The sequence below is a fragment of the Rhea pennata genome, chromosome 10 (assembly GCF_028389875.1).
Source record: "Rhea pennata isolate bPtePen1 chromosome 10, bPtePen1.pri, whole genome shotgun sequence".
NCBI lineage: Eukaryota > Metazoa > Chordata > Aves > Rheiformes > Rheidae > Rhea > Rhea pennata.
In genome coordinates this window covers 7,790,152-7,812,001 of record NC_084672.1, presented here as the reverse complement: position 1 = coordinate 7,812,001, position 21,850 = coordinate 7,790,152, and the positions used below count along the sequence as shown (strand labels likewise).

The window sequence follows — 21,850 nt, the reverse complement described above, 5'->3', positions numbered from 1 at the left end:
ACCAGCAGACAGTCTCTGAGGCCCTTTTTGTGCCTCTATTTTTCCTTCTCCTCCCTTCTGAACCCCATGCAAGGATCCTGCACCTTTTGAGATCGATGAACAAGAAAAAGTGACTTAAGTACCCTACAGAAAAAGCTCAGGGTAATACAACAAATTGCAGTTATACATATAGGTAACTACATCTCACAAAATACCCCAGCTACTGTGTCAGTGACTTGGTGTACAGACCCGACATTTTTATCCTTCACCTGCTTGGTTATTAGCTACTGCAGCACTGGATTTAGAGTCCTAGACAGTCTCTCCCTTTTTTGCTCCGCTGAGCTCTTCGGCCCTTCCCAGATCCTACACGTCATTCTTTAAACACACCCAAAACTCATGCTCAATATTATGACCATTATCTTGACAGTATACAAATTTGCATTATATGCAGCTCACAAAAACAGAAGCTCACAGTGCACAAGCTTGCCCTGCAAGCGCTCTTCTCTCACCTCCTCAAAACACTGGTCAAGTCCTCCCAAAATCTGCCTCTGAGACTCCTGCACTGCCCACCACATGCTGCGGTTACTGCTTTTGACTCGTACAAATAAGGATGAGGTCGTTCCTTTTTTTTTTTTTTTTTTTTTTTTTTTGCTGCTTTGTTTGCCAGATCTTGATTTGAAGTTGGATTTTTTGCAGCAGGGGAAGAGCTGCTAAATCAGTGGAGGCAGACAGGCAGGCAAGGAGGTTGCTGCCTTGCAAGGAAGTTTCACTTCCCTGCTCTGCCGTCGGCTTTCTCTACTACCACGGGCTCATTGCTTAGCCATTCAACACCTCAGCCACCCTTGCTAGATTTTCATCCTCCACCTCCCCAGAGATGTTGGGAAGAAAAATATATTAAAGATTACGGCACTCTCGGACATTACGCTAATGAGGACTTGCTGAAAAGCTCAATTTATGATTAACATCAACTTGGAAGAGTAATGTGACGCAAGTGGACACATCCGTGCTAGTCCCAAACTGTGTAATTTCAGTAGCCACAACAGTTCAGCCTCAGCAGCAGAGGTGATTTTCTCTCTTTACATCTTTCCCTGCTTAGACCTTTGGTATTTTCTTGATAGCAGAACTCCAGCTGCCACAGCTTTTTGGAACTGGTGATACCTATTTTGATGATACATCCACTACAGCTGCAGCTCTGTCTGCCACGCAGATGAGCCTGAAGACGGGGAGCGACACATCTGTGAGGCAAAGTTTTAAACTGTTCTGCCCTACTGTTAAGTGCCTCCAGGATCAAGGAAAATATCTCAGATTACGGAAAATTTGGAGCAGATCATTTCAAAACTGATGCATCTTAATAATGAAAGTGAAGCAATGACATAGTAAGCGTTTGGCACCTTTACAATAAGGCGAACAGAAAGCTTACCCAGACTATGCAACTTGATTCGTACTCAGGCCGGCAAAAGAGTTACTGAGAGCACACGAAACATCACTCATTGCTTAATTCTGGTGACTCAGTTACTTACTTTGATGCTTCAGTTATGACAGAGCAGCTCAATTGAGAATATGCTTTTTGCAAGGGAAAATTATTTCCTTTGAATTCGTAATACACTCAGTAGTGGGACAGTGTAACTGTTCCACCCCATCCTTCAGAGCAGGTACAAAGTTCAAAATATAAGTATTTTGTCTCTGGAATGATTTCTACATCTAAATCTAACTACAACTTCAGGTGCCCTCTTCAGGGTGCTTTGGCTGGAAAGATAATTAGATCCACTGTTATTCCCTGACATCAACAGGAGAGGTGTAACGGTACCCACCTAACCTCCCGGTAAAGGATTAACTACCTCTGCTGGGCTCCTCTCAGCCCACTCTACTAGGAGCTTGTAGATGTTGCTACTACACAAACGAGGCAGCAAACCAAGACACATCCCAAATCCCGGGAGCCTCCTGGGCTCTCTCCAGTACACCAGACTACCTTACTGCACCCGCAGTTTAACAGGTTTTCTTCCTTATGTCATTTTTATAATCTTCTCCCTGACCAAAATATTCTCTTTTGTACACATATACCTGGTTATTAGAATTCAGGATGGTCTCACCTCAAGCCTGATACTACATGCAGCTGTAAATCTTTAAGTCCACTTCATTTAGTGTGAAGGGATGGCACAGTTCTTAATGAAAATTTTGCAGCCGAGGATCCATAACCTGCACTAGCTGCCTATTGGTTTCCGTTGCTTCACTCAGGAACAAGAGATACTCTTGGCCTTCATCCCTTCCGATTTTTAAAACCAGAAAGGACATCTGGCAGAGCATTTGCCCCCAGGGCTTCCTCCTTTCACTTCAAATCTGCATAGACAAAGCTCAGGGTAGCCTGAATTTGCTGACATCCACTGAGGCTGTAATTCCCCTTCATTTGAGTAGTCACGAGGCACAGAATCAAGACACCAGAAAGCTTCTGGCTAGCCCAGATGCCCAACACAAGAGACAACGTGACCGACAGCAAAAGCCAGTTTGTCACAGCGGGCCAAGCAGCATTGCTACTGCCCTGGCCATTTTTTGCTTTGATTCCTATTCCTTTGTATTTTTGAACACATATCAAAAATGCCTACGGCTTCAAATGTCTGCCCCTAGTAGACAAGAAGTTTCAGATCTAAAATCTTAAGGAAATGAATCAGATGAGAGTCCTAATGTGTTCTGCACCATCATGGAATGTAAAAAAGAAAAAAAAAACAGATTGTTTACTACAACTTCAGAAGAATAAGTGCAATGACTACAAGTCTCAGACCAGTGAGAGTACAAAGTGCATGGCAAAATGCATAGCCAGGGAACTGAACGGAGAACTGCCAGAAGAGAAGAAATTCAAATTGGCCAAGAAAGTAACATCAAGTAAAACATAAGATGAACGCACCATGACGCAGGTTATTTTGTCAGTAGTCCTAGAGGGTAAACATGTATTGCTCTACTCACTTATGTTAAAGTTAAGATATTACTCTCCTTCCTACCCTCCTAACAGCCCTCCAGCAGCTTACGTCTCCTCTGAGGCTCCAGTGCCACAGCATAGCCAGAGAAACCCTCACACGAACGGCTCCCAGCCACTGTGGCAGGAGGTCAACCACAGCAGCTCAAGCAGGGTGACCTATTTTCACCGGTTTAGGCAAATCCAGCTGACTTATTACTGAAGTGGATAAGGAATGCTCACGTATTTTTTTTCTGAGTTATGGAAAGAGCAACTTCCAGCTAGCAGGCAACACCTCGACCTGCTACAGCAAAATCCAACTGCGATGATCAACCTACATGCCCACAGTAACAAGGTTTAAAAATGGTGCAAATAAGATGATACCTCTGGAACAAACAAGATGATTATCATTACTACATTGATTTTCATACCGTTAAGTAATAATTACAATTGTCCAAGTTGCATTGGTTTGTTCCAAATCAGAATTTAGTCGGGAACACAAAAAAGTCATCATACACTGGCTTTATGAAACAGGCACACTCTTAAATTTACTGCATCAAATACTAAATGTTCCTGTTGAAAAATGGATTAGCCTTTGCTAGAGTCTGTGTTTTTTAGGGTACTAGAACATGCTGTCTCTGCCGCTGTGGTTTCTGAAACAGAAGTGTAATTAGTATTAAATGGATATGAAGCCAATTCAAGATGTAAGAAAAATGATTGACCTTTCTCAAGCTTCTTGAAGAAGTACAAGTCTTTGTTAATCATCATCTCAGCAGTAAGTAAAGGAAATAACGCTGGAAACCAAGGTTAATTTGCCACCCTTTTGTGAGGGGCGGGTACCGTTCTGTCAGCTATGAACACTGCTGACAAACCAACTCCTATCTGTTTTTCCCAATCTCATGACTCCTCCTTCAGACTGATGTGATCATTTCAAAGTTGCATCCTTCCATTAACTCAACCTTCCAGCACCAATATTAATTATAGACAACGCCAAATCTTGCATCCCACTGTTAATCAGGTGCTTTTAAGGAACTGTTGTATTCAGCATTTGCTGGAAACTGAAATTGCAACTAAATTCAAAACCTCTCACCTACCTACCATCCCAAGTTTGTCTCAAGTTTTGCTATTGAATTCCATGCATACACTCATATACACACACATATGCATACATATACACAAACATATATGCATACATACACACACACATATATATACATATACATGAAAACATCTCTGCCTTTTGAAGAACTGCTAGCTCTGCCACACAGAACAGTCACAGACTCACAGGCTCATTCATGTCAGAAGGGACCTGAGGAGGTCTTGTCCTGCTCAAAGTAGGGCCAGCTATGAGACCAGATCAGATTGCTCAAGGCTTTATCCAGTCAGGCCTTGAAAACCTCAAAGGATGGAGGCTGCACAGCCTCTCTGGGCACCTGCTCTGCTGCTTGACTATCCTCCTCACGGGTGAGCTTTTCTCAATAACCAGCCTGAACCTATCTCCTTCCAGTCATGCCCCGTGTCCCATGTTCTCCCATCAGGTACCACCATGAAGAGCCAGCCATGTCTCCTCGTGGACCTCCCCAGGGCCCAGGACTGCTGTGGGGTGCCCTGAAGCTGCCCTTCTCCAGGCTGCCCAAGTCTAGCTCCCTCAGCCTCTCCTCCGTGATTTTCCAAGCCCCAACCTTTGTAGCAGTCTGCTGCTGAACTCATTCTGGTTACCAGCATCTCTCCTGCTCCGGGAGAGATGCCCAAAACCAGATGCAATATTCTAGATGTGCTCTAATGAATGTGGCAGGGGAGAAGAGCAGGGGAGAGAGGGACAGGGGACAGTCACCTCCCTTGATCCTCTGGCTACGCTTCTGCTCATATAGCCCAGGATGCTGCTGACCTTCCTTGCTGCCAGGGCACAACACTGGCTCAGGTTCAGTTTGTTCTCTACCAAGCCCCCTGGATACTTTTAAGGCTCTCTCTTTTATAAAATCACGACATAAGCAATGGGAAAGTGAAACTCCAATTTTTCTTCCTTATAAATTTGTACAATTTATTACTTATTAGTATGTTAACTGTGAAAGACTCCACAGCATCATTCCACAGGTGGCATTTCAGGACAAACCACCAGCCTGGGAGTTAGAGTCTGATATAGAATGCAAGCCAATTACAAAACAGAATGCAAAATCTAATATTTTAATTTAAAAATTTCTCTAAGGAAAAACTGCTCCCATAAGTTTACTGTCAGAAGTCCTTTCTTTTATTTTATTATGTACAGAAATAAAAGTTTCCTTTTGAACAGGAATCTTTCTCCTTTCAAGAAAATCTTTCAGAATATGGAGAATTTTAACATACAGTGAGAATTTAGGAGGTATTCTGACAGTTTATATTTCAATTTCATTTTCTTTCACTTCTTGCCTAAAACCACATTATGTTGTTATGATTAAAAAATAAAAGTGATCTCCTTTGAAAGCTTTGCTAAAACATTCTACTTAATTTTGGCAGCAAATGTAATCAATTCATTTCTCTTTCTGTTTCTTATACCTCCACATGTTGCCAATACATTTGGATTTCTAGTGACAAAGTCAAGAAAATGAAGTCAGTTTCTGTACTTCTATTAGTTTTAACAGAATTAAAAGTTCTCCTTTGAGCCCCAGTACTCAGATGGACTTCAGACGAAGTCTACCGGGGACCCTATCAAACTTTGAAGACTTGGGATAAGGATGAGAGCTTGTAAGGGTAGTACATGAGATTTAAGGCAGGCTGGCTGAGGGTGTTGGCTCTTGAGTTAATCAGCCCTTCCTTCATCTACCTGACAGCGGCCACCCTTCGAGAAGCTGGTGTGCTCCTAAGGATGTGCAATACGTTTCCTTTGCAGAGGTAAAGAAGAGCTGTTTAAAGCTGTAAATGAAGGATGAGCTTTTGGCTAAAAGCTGTTTGCACAGTTTACTTCACTTCTGTAACTACATAGTACTTGCTAATTGCCCAGGCTAGGATGTTTAAACAAGGGCTGGTCTCCCACACTCTGTCTCTTGTTCATGGCTAATCCTGCAGTGAGGTCAAATAACGCTAGCTATGAGTCACCACAACCATTTCCAAGGCAACTGCCTGAATATACAATGTAAACACATGATTACAGATGCACTGTAGCGTTCAAGGAGGAGGAGGAGGAAGAGTTGAGTTGAAAGAAGTCATGCTCTTATTAAAATCAGAATAGTTAGTGTTGAAATAACACTGGACAAACATCTGTCTCATCAAATAGTAGGATAAAACAATTGTTTTCTTCTACTTACTTCATCCCACAGCCCCCTTCACCACCAAATTTTTTTTTTCTGAGATAGTATCTCCAAAATGAAGTATGAACACAGAAGATGGTGTGACCCAAACAGCTGTTTTGAAATATGTGTAAGGTAGGTGTAACCTCTTCCCTCATGCTGCAGCTCTGGGCAGTGCTCATTGACTGTCAGGAAGGAATGTTTCCTTGAGGTCCTGTTAAATCTTTCCCTGATAAAAGCTGCATTTTGGGATGGGAACCATCTCCATGTAGCATCTCACTCAACAAAGTCACGGATCAAAACAAAACACTCATTAAAAACAAAGCAAAAATAGAGAGCAATTATCTACCTTCCTTTTGGATGGGAAGTGGAGTCAGACTCAGTTATTGCTACTAATATTGGCAAGAGGAGACAGAGGGAGCCTGCCCTCGTGACTCAGGTCTGCTTGGGACCAGTAGGACAGATAAAGCCAGGATCGCTCCCCACCACTGCGCTTCAGGCTTTGTGGCTCACGTCACTGTCTGAGCAGCGCCCAGCGCTGTGCAGAGGATGTTAGGCTAAGTGATGGTAGGAAAGCATTACTCTTGCACGGAAATCCCATGCAGTACACCGGTTCCTTTACAGGCTGAGAGGGAACACAGAAGCTTTTCAGTTCCTTTCTTGGCAAATTCAGTCATTCACATCCCGCGAGGGAGATGAGGTCACCGCAGCCGATGCTGTCAGAGTTGCTGTGTGTCCCGTGTGCATGACACAAAAGCAGGCTAAGAGTTACCAGCTTGCCCTCTCTTCTGGGAGAAAATAATTACTCATCTAATTGATTGCGCTGGGTTCCAGTAATCAGGAATTGTGTAAAGACTTCTCTTCCCAAGTAATTTCAACAACCCAAACAGCATAAAAAGAGACGGAAGTGAGCAAATAAGATAGCTAACTTTTAGCCACTAATCACTAGGAGGAAGTACCATATTTCAATAGTAAGTTCTTCAGCCCAAATTGTATTTAACACACATCTCTCATAAAACAATAGCTATCAGAGACGGATTAAAAAAAACTCAAGAAATACACTCCATCGCATAAGCTATACTGTATATAGCGAAAATGTCAGACATTTTTCTCACACTAGTATCAATGTGCTGCATAGCAACAAGTCAGAATGAAAAGTTAATGGTGAGGAACGCAGCCTGGAACATGTTCATTCCCACGGTCCTGAAGTCACCAGAAGAAAACGCTGTGCAGATTTTTCTTCCTTTTGTTTTGTTAACGGCATGAAGTCGTAAAAAGAGTGGTGGGCTTTAATGTGAAAACCCGCCCTGTCTGAACTCTGTGCTAGGGGAGAAGCCACCAAGCTCCACACGTTATTTCTTCTGCAGGAGTTTCAGAAACTCGATTACTGCTCTGAACTGCATGGTGGGGTTAAGGGGCAAAAGGGCTGTATTTCAACACCACTTCAGTAATGAACCTCTCAAGTTAAATAGATCCCAACTGCAGCTAGAACTTACCAGGCTGGACATCACTTGAACAGCAGCATCTCTAACCTTGCAAACATGTCTGCCGTTATCTGGTTGTATTTCAAAGCTTTTTATGTGCAAATATAACTTTATATTTTCTGCCACAGAATTTTATACATACATATTAAATAATTATTATTTCACAGCCATACAATTCTGGCAAAATCAAGTAAGGGATTTTTAAAAAGCAAAAGTAGTCATTTTATCCACATTTTTTTTCTCAGTAGATGTGCAAATGAGAAAAAAAAAGACAAAAATAGCATTACATTTAATTCTTCTTGAATTAGCCAAATTTCATAATTACTATACTGTTTTGCAAAAAGAGCTAAGCGTTTACCAGGAGCAATTGTCTCCAAGTTCCTTGGACTGATCTTCCTAGTGCTTGTGCAGTGTTGGACAGTTGAGCCAGTAAACACCAAGTAAAAAACTACATCATCTTCCACTTTGTCTTCCTCAGTCAGCTGCACTGTAATAACACAGTCACCCTAGGAAAAAGGACAAAATCAAAAAGTTCGGTTACATTTGCAAGACCTGTATTGTATAAAATAAAACCTCTTTGCCTCCAAGGTTCCTGCTTCCTGTTCATACACCCCTTTCACACGATTTTGGGCCCATTCTAATTTTCAGATGTGCAAGTCCTCATCAGCACCTTTCTCAGCCATATATCTCAACCATCAGACTATATACGGAGCAGGATAGCCAGTGCATCACCTAGAAGTATGATGAGCACAGCTTTGGAAAAAGGTACCCAAAAGACTCAAGGACAAACTCAAAACAACTTAATGTGGTGAAATCATAGTAGCATCTAACACATGAACGCAAACCTACATGTAATTTTATATATACACACATATACATATCCCCCACATACATATAGCAAAAGACAAAGCAGATAAGCAACCCAAAATTGCTTCCATTTTCAGACATTTGAACAAGCCAACTCCTTACTCACTTCTTGTTTGAATATCCACCTTCCCTCTGCCAAGCTAGCCACTAAGTTCATTGCTTCAGCCAACTTGGTTTAATTACTGAATACATCTCTTATCCTCAACCTACAAATCCACTAAGCTAAGAAAAGTTCATCTCCACTGAGATTTTCTTCAGCTTCCAAGAGACAAAACGTGGACAACTAGGACATCAGCAGACAGCAACAGCCAGGCAACAGAACTATGTGCAACAGTGACTGGCAACTCCAAAAATCACAAAGGGCAACACAACTGTAAATGCATACTGTTTAGAGCTGCATATGAGATAAACAGGCTACCTTCTGTTAGAATGGAAATTTAACTTCTGTTTCACCTTGAGAGCTAGGTACTCACATGCACATCTAAAAAGCACATTCAGTATTATACCCGCATAGCGCAATGACCGTTTCCCAAACCATCACAACGCAGGCGCGTTCACATCCTCACTGCATGGGCAGCAACAGCTCTTCTCACTTAGTACTCTGGGAGATCATGCCTTGATGAACAGCCTTGTACAGATCAAAACCAGTAGCTTTTAAAACTTTGCTTGTGTAAGAAGAGGAATCTGCCATTTATATTCTGTTGGCTGAACATTCCTACTTAGTTTAAGAAGTTTTGTTACAACATCTTAGGGATTTAGAACAGTAGTGAGCAAAAATGAGGTGCATAAAAGGTACACGTTATCCTAGGTAACGCAGGATATGATACAGTAAATATATCGGCAATCCAACACCTGCACGTACAGCAGCAGCATCCGCCAACTTGGATGGGATGGGAAGGGATGGGAGATGCTTTGCAGTTACAGCTGCATTAAGGGATCGGTGTTCATTTGCTCTCACTATCCACCATTTATCTGCCTGAAAAAGAATTATATAAACCACAGGACACTGAGAACAGACTATGTTGTGACCTTCTTCTGCTCCTTTTCTATCAAGATCAAAACCAGTTGGATGTCCCACTTTTATACTGCAGCTGCATTAGTCCACTCCCTGCCACCACTGAGCATATGGTTAATGCTGAAAATCTGGAAAAGATTTTTTTTTGTGGATTATATAATTCTAATTTGCAAATCCAATAAAATAAGCATGTCATTTGATTAAAAATCTGCTCCTTATGATCACTCAGTTTGTTCTCACTTTGACAAATACAATTATTGAAAAAAATCTCAAGACTTCCAAGTCCTCCAGTACACCGAGGCCATGCTAGCATCATCTCCCACGCTTCATCTCAAGTCTCCCCCCATTCTCCCTAGACTCCTTCACTTAAGCACAGCTGCTTTCTCTGAGTTCATGTCTTGTTCTCCTGCTCTTTAATTTGCACCATCCACCCGTTCGTAACCTTAGCACATTCCCAGCAGCCAAGGGACAGTCTTCTGCGAGGCCAGAGGGAGCTGGAGCTTGGCTGCCTCAAATGTCTCTCACTCCCCAGTTTTGGGGGACTCAGCTCCCCTCTGAAGCTGACCATAGTTCCAGGACCATAGTTCAGCCCATCTGTATTGCAGACACCCCTCATATGGGAAACTAATGTTATTTTAGCATGTACAATCCTACCAAAAATTCAGAAGGGAGCACAGCAGAGAGCATGCCAGCCCTGTCTTTTACATGAGAAATTTGACCTAGTCTGTCTGGTACCACTTGCCAGGGATGGAGTAGCATGGACTAGAGGTTTTGATAGAAACAATGTTTTTTTCAGCACAGTACACATCCAGCAGGCCAGTCTTCAAAAAAAAAAAAAAAAAAAAAAAAATTAAAAAAATTAAAATGAATTAAAAGGAATAGAGCAAAGAGGCTACTTTGCATTTCCACAGGCTGTACAGCTAGGAATATACGTTTAAGAAAGTTATCACATGATAATACTAGACCAGACTTCCAGCTGTGGATAAAGGAACCATGTAGCAAAAGTATATATCGTGTACACCCAGTGCTAAAATAAAAACAGGTGCAAAAAAAAAATTAAGCTTTAAATTCAAGCATGACCAGTTCACATGCTGAGTTGAAAACTAAATATTAAATTCCAAGCAAATGGATCCAGTTTTGAGCGGATGTTCAAAAAACAAAGCTAAGTTTTAACCTACAAACCTTTGTGCTTTGATTTTTTTTTTTTTTTTAATCTCTTTTTGTTTGAACTGTTCCTCCCTTAAGGCATCAACATACAAAATATTTAAAGGAACTTAAAATGAAAATGACATTTAAGGCCACTCATCAATAGGGCTGAATTTAAAGTATTTAAAGTAAAATCTGTTAAAGGCTTTTTTTAAAAAAAAAAAAAAAAAAACTCACAATTTAAGTACAGCTACTCCAGTTCCCATGAAAATAAAACTGCAGCGTACATTTGAGAAGACATTCGTCTATACACACGGACTAGTCCCTTGCCAGTATAACATTTGATTTCATGGAAAAACAATTTAATTTTCAGCACTGTTGCAAAAGATAATGCATATACATAGTCATTAATCACAAAAAAGCAGGATAAAAAGGCTAATACAACGTGCTGCCTGTGTAAATCCTGTAAGCACCCTCCACATCAGAGGTTGCACATAACACTACATAACTTGAGATTTATCTAAACTGAGACTTAAAAAGATAGCTGAACTTCAAATACGAGTAACATGACCACAAGACTTTAAGCAATCTGCCTAATTTTGAGGGTGGCCCTGTTTTAGGAGGTTGGCTAGACCAGATGACTTTTAGCAATCACTTCCAATCAAAATTATTCTGTTTATATTTTATAGTTTACAATTATTTAGTTTACTGTATGTTTAAGTCTAGGGGAAATGCAAATTATCACCAGCTGATACCTATCCAAAAGGCTCTTCAGCTATGTCTTCGTAGCTCTAGATGGAGAGACAGTTCACCACCCCTCAAAGGAATGAATCCTTCCAATGCTAGTTGAGTTTTTTAACTTAAAATTTGAGGCTGTCTTCATACATTGTTAGCAAGACAGATAAGGTACCACTTAATTACCATGTATTTCAGTTTACTTACAGGTATCTTCTAAGCTAGGTCTTCTCTGTACCATGCATAGCACAACTCACTGTATAAAGCAACCTGAGATCCCAGAATGAACAAAACTACCACAAAGCAGGTAGAAAGGTGGTCCCCCTTCAGTGCATGGCTTTACTCTCCAGTCCTTAACAATTCTGCTGTCCATGCCCAATTTTAAATTAAAAAGTAAAAAAAAAAAGTTCTACTGAAACAATATATCTGTTTGAAGAGGAATTAAAGCACAGAAGAAACTTCTCTTTCAAACATTTCTGGAGTTAAAGAAAATCAGTTACAAATGCAGCCAAATTCCTTAAACCCACATAGAAGAGTTTCCAACAGCACTATTGCAACTCAGCCTCCAAAAAACATTTTAATTGAAGTATGTTTACCTTTATTCATTTAATATTATCCAAAATATGTCATCTGTTCAGTATCACTGCCACACAAGGTGGTTATTATAACCCTTCTTTCATCCTGATGGCTAGAAATGGAAGGCTAGTCTGCCAATATCCCCTTGCTGAAAGTACAGATAGATCAAAGCAATTCTCTGGAATGCTCCAACAAATAAGAATAATTTAATTTCAAAACTAGTTTGGATCGACTAATATTTACTTGGCTTAGAGCCCATTGGAAATGAAAACATTCCATTTTTGTCCATTCATGAAAAAGGTCACCTTCATTTTGATCTAAAAATCCACGAAAAAGCATTTCAGATAGCTGTAACACGATGTAAAGAATGTGGATGGTGCTCCTTGCTGTAAATACCTTCTCTTTCTCAAACTGGAGGGAGAAAACCTAAGGCCTGCTTCATGAAGTGACTAATGCATTGGAAAAGGCAACCTAATTTGGGGTTTTAATTCAGAAACTGATTTTAGTGTGGCACAACGCTGAACTGCTGCCTTAGTTAAGGCAGCATAAATGCAGTTACTGCTTTTAAGAAACTAAAGCAGTTAAAGGCTAACGACAACCCACCTGCTGTCAGTATGCTTTGGCAACACCGGGATATTGTTCCATTTGAGGTATTTGCTTTTCAGCTGCTACAATTACAAAGGTATATAAATTGCATGTAGACAAGGCATGAGCAATTTTGAGTAATCATTTCTTCTTTCTGAGACTTGGTTTCTGTGTCCGTAAAGATTTGCCTTCAAAGCATTTTCACAGGTGACACTTCCAATATTTGCAAATGACAGTGAAGCTAACAGAATCTTCAAATGCAAAAGAATCAAGATCACTTACATCATTTATCAGTTCAAAATCAGCATTCACCTTCTAAAAAGTAGTAATTGTTTTAAGCATGTGAAGACATCTTTCCTTCTCCCTTCAGGCTCTGGAAATGTGCTTTATGAGAAATCAGTCATGTTGGATCCTGTATAATGGGATCACAAGGACAGCCCTTGCAAATCCACACATTCAAGATCTCAGCTGAGAAATGCAAGTTTCGCTGGCAAGGTTAAGTTCTCCCTGGGGAATATCAGTTCTACCAGCTACAGGTATATTTTGCTAAGATGGGCTAGGAAGGGAATATACTTCTAGCATGCCAGCTAATGAATTTTCAAGTTTCTACAAAAAAGGCAAATTGTATTTTTATACGTGAAGCATGTGATTTCCAAAACAGTTTTTCTCATGGCTCCTACTGGGAGTTCTGAAGTATGTTATCTGACCCACTAACCACCCACTCTGACCTCCCCACACACACAAAGGCTAAAAATACTTATGGAAACGAAGCATGTGTTGGAAAGCAATGCTGAAGCACTCAAACACTGATTTCACATACTATTTTTAATAGGAAAATACTAACAACTAATGATCCTGCATTTATTCTACATGAAAAAGCAAAACTAGTGCTGACAACCATTGCCATCTTTGGTTAATTTTTCATCCAGGTAACACAAGCCAATATGGTCCTGCTGGACAGAAAGTCAAGGTATTAGATGGTTTGGAGATTCACATGCAAGTAAAGAAACCTTCCTTGCAATACATTTCCTTTGGAAAAGCTACAGCAGAAGTCAGCATTCTGGTGCTTTACTAGCAAGGCTGGATATGCCTGTGGATTAGATGAGTAAGTGTAACCTGCCAGTGTAACAAGTTTTGTTTTGTTTCCACTATTCATAACATGAACCAGATTCTTGTTGGGTCATTGCTTATTACATTATGCTAGGACACAAAAGAAGTATGTTTTTGAAACATTTTTTTCCCCCTTATGGAAAGCGTCAATACTTTCACAGGAGGACAGACACACAGAAATCATGGTTGTGGTTTCTTTTTATTCCTTCAAGAAATTCAGGCTCATTTGTTTATTTTCAGATGGAGATGGACTTGCTGTTACCCCATCTGCAGAATCAGACACAGAATCATGCTGACATTACAGCAGTAAGCAGGTCCTCTCGCACCCCAGTGCTTCAAGTTTCCCCATCAATGAGATGAGAATAATAGTTAGAACTTACTGAGTATTTTCCATCCAAACAGCTTTTAATGGAAAAGCTGGCTTTTCAATTATATTACGTTTTCGTTGGAAAATACTCAGGACCGAGAATAAGCAAGTTGCACAAAATCAAAGGGAAAGTTGAGATGACTCCAGCTCAATGGAGAACCACAGAGTGCTCTGAAATCAGCTGGTGGGTCAGAAAATGACGATAAAGCAGCTTTCAAAAACGCAGTAGAAATTACCCCACCCATAAAAAAAAAAACAACAAAATATAACCGTTTAGATTCTGTACAAGCCGTTAATAGCTAACACTGCCAGTAAAATAGATCAACAGAAACCTAGATCAACGGGGCACTGAGCTGTGCCACCATGCCAGCAGAGCCGGGGAGCTCAGACTATTGCTCCCATCCAGGGTCACTCAGGGCTGCTGCAAATCATGTGCGCAACCCCCCAGGAACCACCTCTGGAGAGGACACCCGCAGCCCTTTCTGCAGGAGCATCACCACGCAACGCACTAAAACGATGCTTACGCACGAGTGGAAAAGGAGATAGGGGTTCAGGCAACTTTTTTTTAGGGCAAATTGGAGCAGCCTCATTTCCTAGAATAACCCTTCAGACTGAGAAAGGCCTAAAATCCAGTTTTCTCAGATCTGACTAAGCGGTGTAACTGGACAGCTGCTACACAGACACCGAGCATGACCACTGCTGTCTCTTAAAATGAGAGCAACGCTCTGTTCTTCCACCGCAAGAAGACACATCAAGCAAGCTGTTCAAAGCGGCTGTTTTCAGGTTAACAGATGCAGACAAGCACTTAAACCCAGTAAGATGGAACTTGGGGACAGCTCCTACCTTCACGATTTCCAGCTAGGTCACCTTCCCTCTCTGCCTTAGCACAGGTGGCTTTATGATTGCTAATTTTGAGTGCATTTTCCCTCTTAGGGACTTTACTAGGACCTGTAAATTGTTTGCTGTTATTCCACTCATAGATGCGCCGACGCTGCATTTGGGACATCCAAATCCTTTTGCAGATATGGCTGCACACCCTGCAATCTTTTAGCACACGTATGTGACAGGAATAGACCAGAGGACCAGATCAGAGGTATACATTGCAGTGAAACAACAGTCCTTACAGATATCCTCAATTCTGCCAGTGCACATCGACTCACAAGACCGCTCCAGAGGGAAAAAAAAAAAAAAGAAAAAAAAAAAAACACGTCAAACCGCTCATTTTGCAGAGCTCCAAGCCCCAGAAACAAAGGTAGCGCTGTGAAATATGCCCAGATGCGAGCAGCTCTAGAAATCCCTCCTCACGTGGAGATATCCCCCTTGATAAAGGCAATGACCCGGGTCAGGAGCGTAAGGAAAGATGGATGTCGTTCTGCTGCGGTGTTGCAATCTCCTGCAGATAAGACCTCTGGGGAAAGACTCCAGAAATAAACAGAAGGGCAAACTGCCAAGTTTGGGGTAGGGTTGGGTCCTTTTTCATTGTGAATGACTTCAAACTCCTTGATCTTAAAGGAGCATGAGGCAGAGACTTTTTTTTTTTTTTTTTTTTTTTTTTAAGAAAACAAATCACACAGGAAGACAACTCCCACATTTTTTTTGTTTTGTTTTTAAATCACAATCGTTAAACCTATCTTTGCTTTCCTTTAAATTAATGGCAATGCTGTTTTTTTCCACCAGTCAAAGGCTTCTGGTTAGCGGCATGGGGACTGAGACCCTCTTCGATGAGAAAGGCGTATTTTGCAAAATAGTCTCTTGTCTTTAGGAAAATACAAAGAAGGACCATAACTTCTCGCCCTGAGGCCAAAGGAAGGCGGAATGATGGTAAATGTTTTAGTGCCAGCCCACCTAGCAACCAGAGGTGATATATTCCATATTTTGATAACACTGCATTGAGCCAGCCAACCTCCTATTTCAGTGTTAACTACACAGTCATGACTGAAACACAGACTTACATATGCAAAATAACTCTCTCTTCCTCCTCTCCACTGCTTTCTCCCCCCAAAGGTGAAAGAGAACTGGTCCAAAAATAAATTTAGCTTAGCACTCTGAGGGATAAATGATTGACACAAGGGCAAAATATGGATGCAAAGTCAAAAGACCACATAGTTAAGACTCTGGGTAAAAGGAATATGTGGGAAACCATGCAGATCTATGATAAATATAGCACTGATAAATAGTCAGCTCTCCATTACCAGTGCCAAGGGGATAGAGGCAGCTAGATAGTCAGATAGAAGAAGTACAGATATTATGGGCACTGTTGCTTCCAGGACTAAGCCGGCTCCCACAGATGTATCCCGAGAGCTTCCTGTGCTGAAAATGCAGCTGTGGACAAACTCAACTCAACTGTCTGCGGGGCTGGCTTAGTTACAGCCCATATATTAGGGCAGTCTCACTGCTCTACTGCATATCCAGCCAATTCAGGTGTCTAAATCTGCAGCAGGGCTTATTTGCAAAGGGAGCAATGGTTTAAGGAGATCAAGGAGAGGACTGCACACTGTAAACCAGTGTGAGCACATCTCAGTCCCCAGCTCAATCAGCCCAGAAATGAATCTTTATTGCATGTCAAGAGACTGTTGTATGTATTACATACATATTAATGCACGAAAGAGATCTCTAGAGACTGGCAACAGAAAATCCATCAAATTAAAAGGGTCTCATTAGTACTAGAAAAGACATAATTTATCTTTATGGGTACGCTGGTGCACAGAGACAGGCAAGCAACTAGAATGTGCTCTTAACAGCCAACCTAGCTGCATTAAACAGCCAAGGCCATTTCTAATGATATTTTAATATGTAGGAAGACATGATAGAATTAATAATAAAATGACAAAAATTAAATAGAAAAATAGAAAAGATGAGAGAAGTAAATATCTTTCAAATACATTTGTGTTATACACAAGCATGTTGGAAAGAATTACTAGGATAAGAAAAATAACTGGGAATGTGATTTTATTGTTTAGGAGAAATTGGCAGTATATTGAAGAAAACACTGATTTATTTTTTCCTTTATTTGAGCAATTTATTATTAGTCAGGCTGTTCATTTAAAGCATTGCACGTTTGCTGTGCTCAGTCACAATGTCCTGTCCGAATAAGTAACTACCTACAGTAATCCCAAATCCATATATCAGGCACCATATAGCTCAGGTACAGAAAAGAGGAGAAAGGACGGGCAAACGCAAGGACTAATGCACTCATTCTGATGCCTGAACTATGCAAGTCTCCAGGTAATGCCCTCACACCAACACGAAGAGGAAACGGAGAATTTCTCAATAGCAGAATACCCTCTTGGCACCATCCAACAGCTCCCCGAATACTGATCTCACTATTAGCGTTTTCTCAGAAATTATGGAAATTGCTACACTTGTATCTTATAGAATGCACCCAAACTGACAGAAATGCCTTCCTCTGGCCCTTCTGTTCTTTACCACATTTTTAAAGAGCTGAACCATACAATTTTATTACTAGCTGCTTGAGTGATTGACGGCACTTCCTGCTAATTACTCATGTAGCAACAACAACAAAAATCCTAATGTTTGGGAGAAATAGCAGGCAGTCTTAATGGGCTCGGTGACTAAGCAGCAGAAATTCAACTATTCTTTCGGCATCAGAGAGTTTAAGAGAAGAGAGTCACAATTCCTGGAAGATAAAGTACATATGATGACACATTATTTGACACTGGTACATTTTCTAAAGCAGTCTTGATGGGTCTTAAAAAAAAAAGACAAAAAATCAGATTTGAACAGTAGATTTGGAAGGTATAAGACAGCAGAAGGATAGCATTTTCCTCATACTTGAGTCTTGTCTACAGTACAGCAAAACCCTAGAAGGGACACAGCTGCAACAGCTGTGTGTTTCAGAGTGCCGATTTCCCTGCCAGCTGCAAAATATCGTTCCTTACTCTTTAAATATTTCAAAGCTATGGTACTCAGAGCTACTGTAATAATTGGGGCAATTTTTAAAGTGATGTTCTTTCTTTGTCATTGGAGAATGCAAACTGTTATTAACTATATCCCACTGGAAGGAAGTACTCCCCTGCCCCCAACCACAACTACTATATAGATAAAACTTTTGCAATGCTTAAGAAATTATTCTGAAATAAAGTTAAAAATGCAGGCAGACCTGCAGAAAGCAGCACGAAAAATCTGTCCTGTAACAAAACTGCCACTTGATGGCAGTACACAGCATTGATCTGAGCCCAGAACAATTAAAAACACTTTATTTCATTTTCCACTTGCGCACAATATGGGATTACTTCATTGAACATTGGAAGAGTGTTTGCAAATTGCTTGCAGCATAATCTTCAGAATTAAACATGAAGCACTGCAGGTAGAGTGCAGGAGACAACGAGGAGCAGGCTTTTCAGAGGTGATTTGAGAGAATATTTGAAAACATCATGCCATCATCGAATCAACCTCTTCGGTAACACTAATCGCCCATTAGCTTTGCTGTGAAAACTGTCTAACACCTCCCAAAGTGAGTATCAGCATTTTGGAAAGATGGGAAATTTATTTTGTCATTCTGAAGGTAATGTGAACAATATTAATATTTAAAAACTCTATCCAAATACCGTCCACAAAAGAAAAGCCGTTGAAGAGCATTTTCACCCTCTGAAACACCAAGTCCTGGTTTCTGCTGATCACCCCTGCCGTGAGGAGGGGCAGCAGCCCTGGCAGCCAACACAAGGGCAGAAAGGCAACCTCTTCCTTTCCAGATGCTAATCAGCTCATCAGCTATTGCAGGAAACAGAAAGAATCCTAAATTCATGGCCTAAGAGATATATATAATTTCATTCCCTTTTAATAAAGCAATTACTGCAGCAATCTAAGGATTTCTTTTGCATGTTTTCAGTGAGCCGAAATAGTTGAACTAATCTAATGGCTAGGCCAAAAGAGGGGGTCAGTCTCTCCTCTGCTTCCCCTCACAGGTCCCATGTACCAGCTCTGGCATCTTTCTTCAGGAAGACATATAATTTTAAGATCATGTCTAGTGCTGCAAAGTAATAGTAACTTAAGGGCAGAATTTCAGACAGTAAGTGCTCCACACGTTCTGCTTAAAATAATCTATTCACTATTTACTGTCCACTGTCCCACTCGTACATGCAAAACGAGCCCAATTTATACCACTAACAGAAGAAAAGAACGAATAGAAAATTATGGGAGGGCTTGGGAACCAAGTCACCTCTTGGCATCCAAATCACCCAGCATTTTCACTTTGCGATAGTAGGGAAGAAGAGTTAAAAAGGGGCGCTCGCAGCTGCAATCTAACCAACAGCTGATCTTGAAGGAATGTCAGGCCGATGGCCAGGCAGCCTCCTCCGGCTTCTCCAGCCAAAGCTGCCTGCGGTACGTGAACTACGGCTGTGCTATACAAGCGACCGTTTTACAGAAAGTTCTCTACTACCGTTGTTCAGGTCTCACGAGCTAGGGAACGCCCAGTTTAAGCGTAGCGAGTCAACCGAATAGCCTCGTGGATACCAATCTGTGCAACACGAAGCCTTCGCTGAGGTAGGGAACTGAGCAGGGAATGTGCACAGAGCCTGGCAGCAGCTGCCAGATGCCCACAGCAGCAGAAGAGGTGACTTTTTGCGTGATGTAGACTAAAATTTGGGAAGTGGAGAATGAAAAGAATCTGGAGCACACGAGGCTGAGCACAGCGTAGTGAGGACGCTACCGCGCCTGGGGAACAGAAACAAACCCAGGAAAGCTGCAAGGCATTCCTCTCAAACGTCAGGATCTACCTGGGCACTCCAGCCGACTTTCTGGCAACCAACAGAGAATCAGGTTCTTCCATAAGTAACACAAGCAAATATTTCATTTGTAAAATGTGCTTAGAGGCTTTCCATTCATTTAGACTTTGAAGGTGGGGCAGAAAACTACTTCGTCATTAGGCAGAAATCAAGAAGCCAACAAATAAAAAACGAGACTTATCAGTTCCTCTTACCGCAGAACTGAACCAAACATCAAGGCTTATTTTCCTCTTGCCTAAGGATCTCAAGAGAAGGAAAGATGGGACTACTGTATAGTGATTTTCATGAGAAATTCCCACATCAAAAGCGTGCTTGATATATTCTACTTTTTCTGCTGGACTGACTTCAGATATTCAGAAGTCCCTGTGGCTTTTGTCACCATAGATACCACTAAGAAAACAAATTCAGTGTTAGTAGAAAAGTAACTAAATCACAGCTGCCAATCTTATGAGAATATTTTACTGCTATGTATTGGGATTTTAAAGGTATTTCATTTTGTCCTCTTGTTCCTTCAGTAGGTATTTTGGGCTGTTGATTATGTAGCCCATAATACTGTACAAGTCACACCCAAGACTTCGTTCAAAAGTTTGCTATACCCCAGGCTGTGCTCGTACATGAGAATGTGGAGAACCACAGTACTTCGGACAGACACTACTGCCACAAGCTTCAAGCTCTCTCTTTTTTTTTTTTTTTTTTAATCCTTTCATATTTATACAAAAGAGAGGTTTTCTAAAAATCTAACATTAAGAGTTATCACAACAGTTTTTCCTCAGGAATACACATACACAGTACACTTGAATAGTATGTCATCCTGTATGATATACAGGAAGGGAAGAAAAATATTCTTATCATGAGTACTTTCTTCTTCTTCCCATTTTTGATTAAAGCAGGGCACACAGGGAAATCTAGAGGAGTAGTTTATTAACAGAAGAGAAGACCTATTGTACCCAAACCCCAGTTTATATTAAGAGAGGGTCAATGCATTCTTTCTGAAGCTTTTGAAGTTCATACTTCATTAAGTTGCATGGCATTTTGGCATGGAAATGGGAGCTCTCATCTCTATCAAAACTCTCCCCGGCAACTTTGCAGCTTACACAGCTCTTAAGTGGCAACTTATACAGGAGACTAAAATCCACAGACCTGATTAAAGACAAAGGCAATGGGAGCATTTTTATCAATTAAGTGTTCACTCTGTCATGCAATCGCTAGTTATGACACATTTGGTTTATCACTCCGAGTAACGCAGGCACACCTTAGACAAACCAAGCCGAGGAGGAGTGCTGTGCCTTAGAACAAGTTTGTTCCTTTTAATCAAAACACTAAAAGAGAAAGTTTCCAGTGATGCATCATCCTTCTCCAGCTGCTAATCTTTTCCATTTCACACCTACTGATCATTATCATGCTGAAAAAATACTGCCATCTAACAGCCAGCTGATCCAAGATTTTTCTATTGTAGTCCTGGCAGTAATCAGGAAAAGATGACACTTAATTTGTCTTAACTCATCCATTGAATTGCACCTGTGTACTGTTCCAACACATTTATACCCACTGCTGCTCTCGGGTTATTATTTTAAAAACCAGCATTGATTTCAGACTGGCAGAAGATGCGAGTGGGTTAGAAGAGTGACCAGTAACGTTACAAAAATCCTATAGATAGCACCCAGTGAGGCTGAAATCAGAAGCCACACAGGTTATTTTTGAAGAAAGATCATCAGGACATTCTATGTAACTGAAGACTTGACCTTGATCATTTACTCAAGTGCACTTCATGTTTATTGAAGTTTGGTTAGAAATATGGACACAGCTTGTGATCCTTGATCCCTTTGTAATTAAATCTCTTGCCAGATACCGTGTTGGACTCTCAATTAATGGTAACATTTATAAAAAAGGTCAAAACTTTACCTTTACGAAGCTCTTTCCCACTTTATTTCTCTTGCAAAGATACTACCAACAGTTGTGCTTAAGCTAAATGATTGATTTAGACTATTTCATTTATAAACAGAGAACTTCATTAATGCAGCACAATAAT

General features: G+C 40.9%; 1 protein-coding gene across 1 annotated transcript in view; it reads right to left on the bottom strand.

Moving 5' to 3' along the window:
* The window catches only part of LOC134144928 (A-kinase anchor protein 13-like), a 109,682-nt gene that overhangs the window by 16,625 nt on the left and 71,207 nt on the right, over positions 1 to 21,850 (bottom strand). The window contains exon 5 of the mRNA XM_062584253.1: positions 8,032 to 8,179. Within this exon, the coding sequence (XP_062440237.1) occupies positions 8,032 to 8,179 (148 nt within the window). The remainder of the gene's footprint in view (positions 1 to 8,031; positions 8,180 to 21,850) is intronic.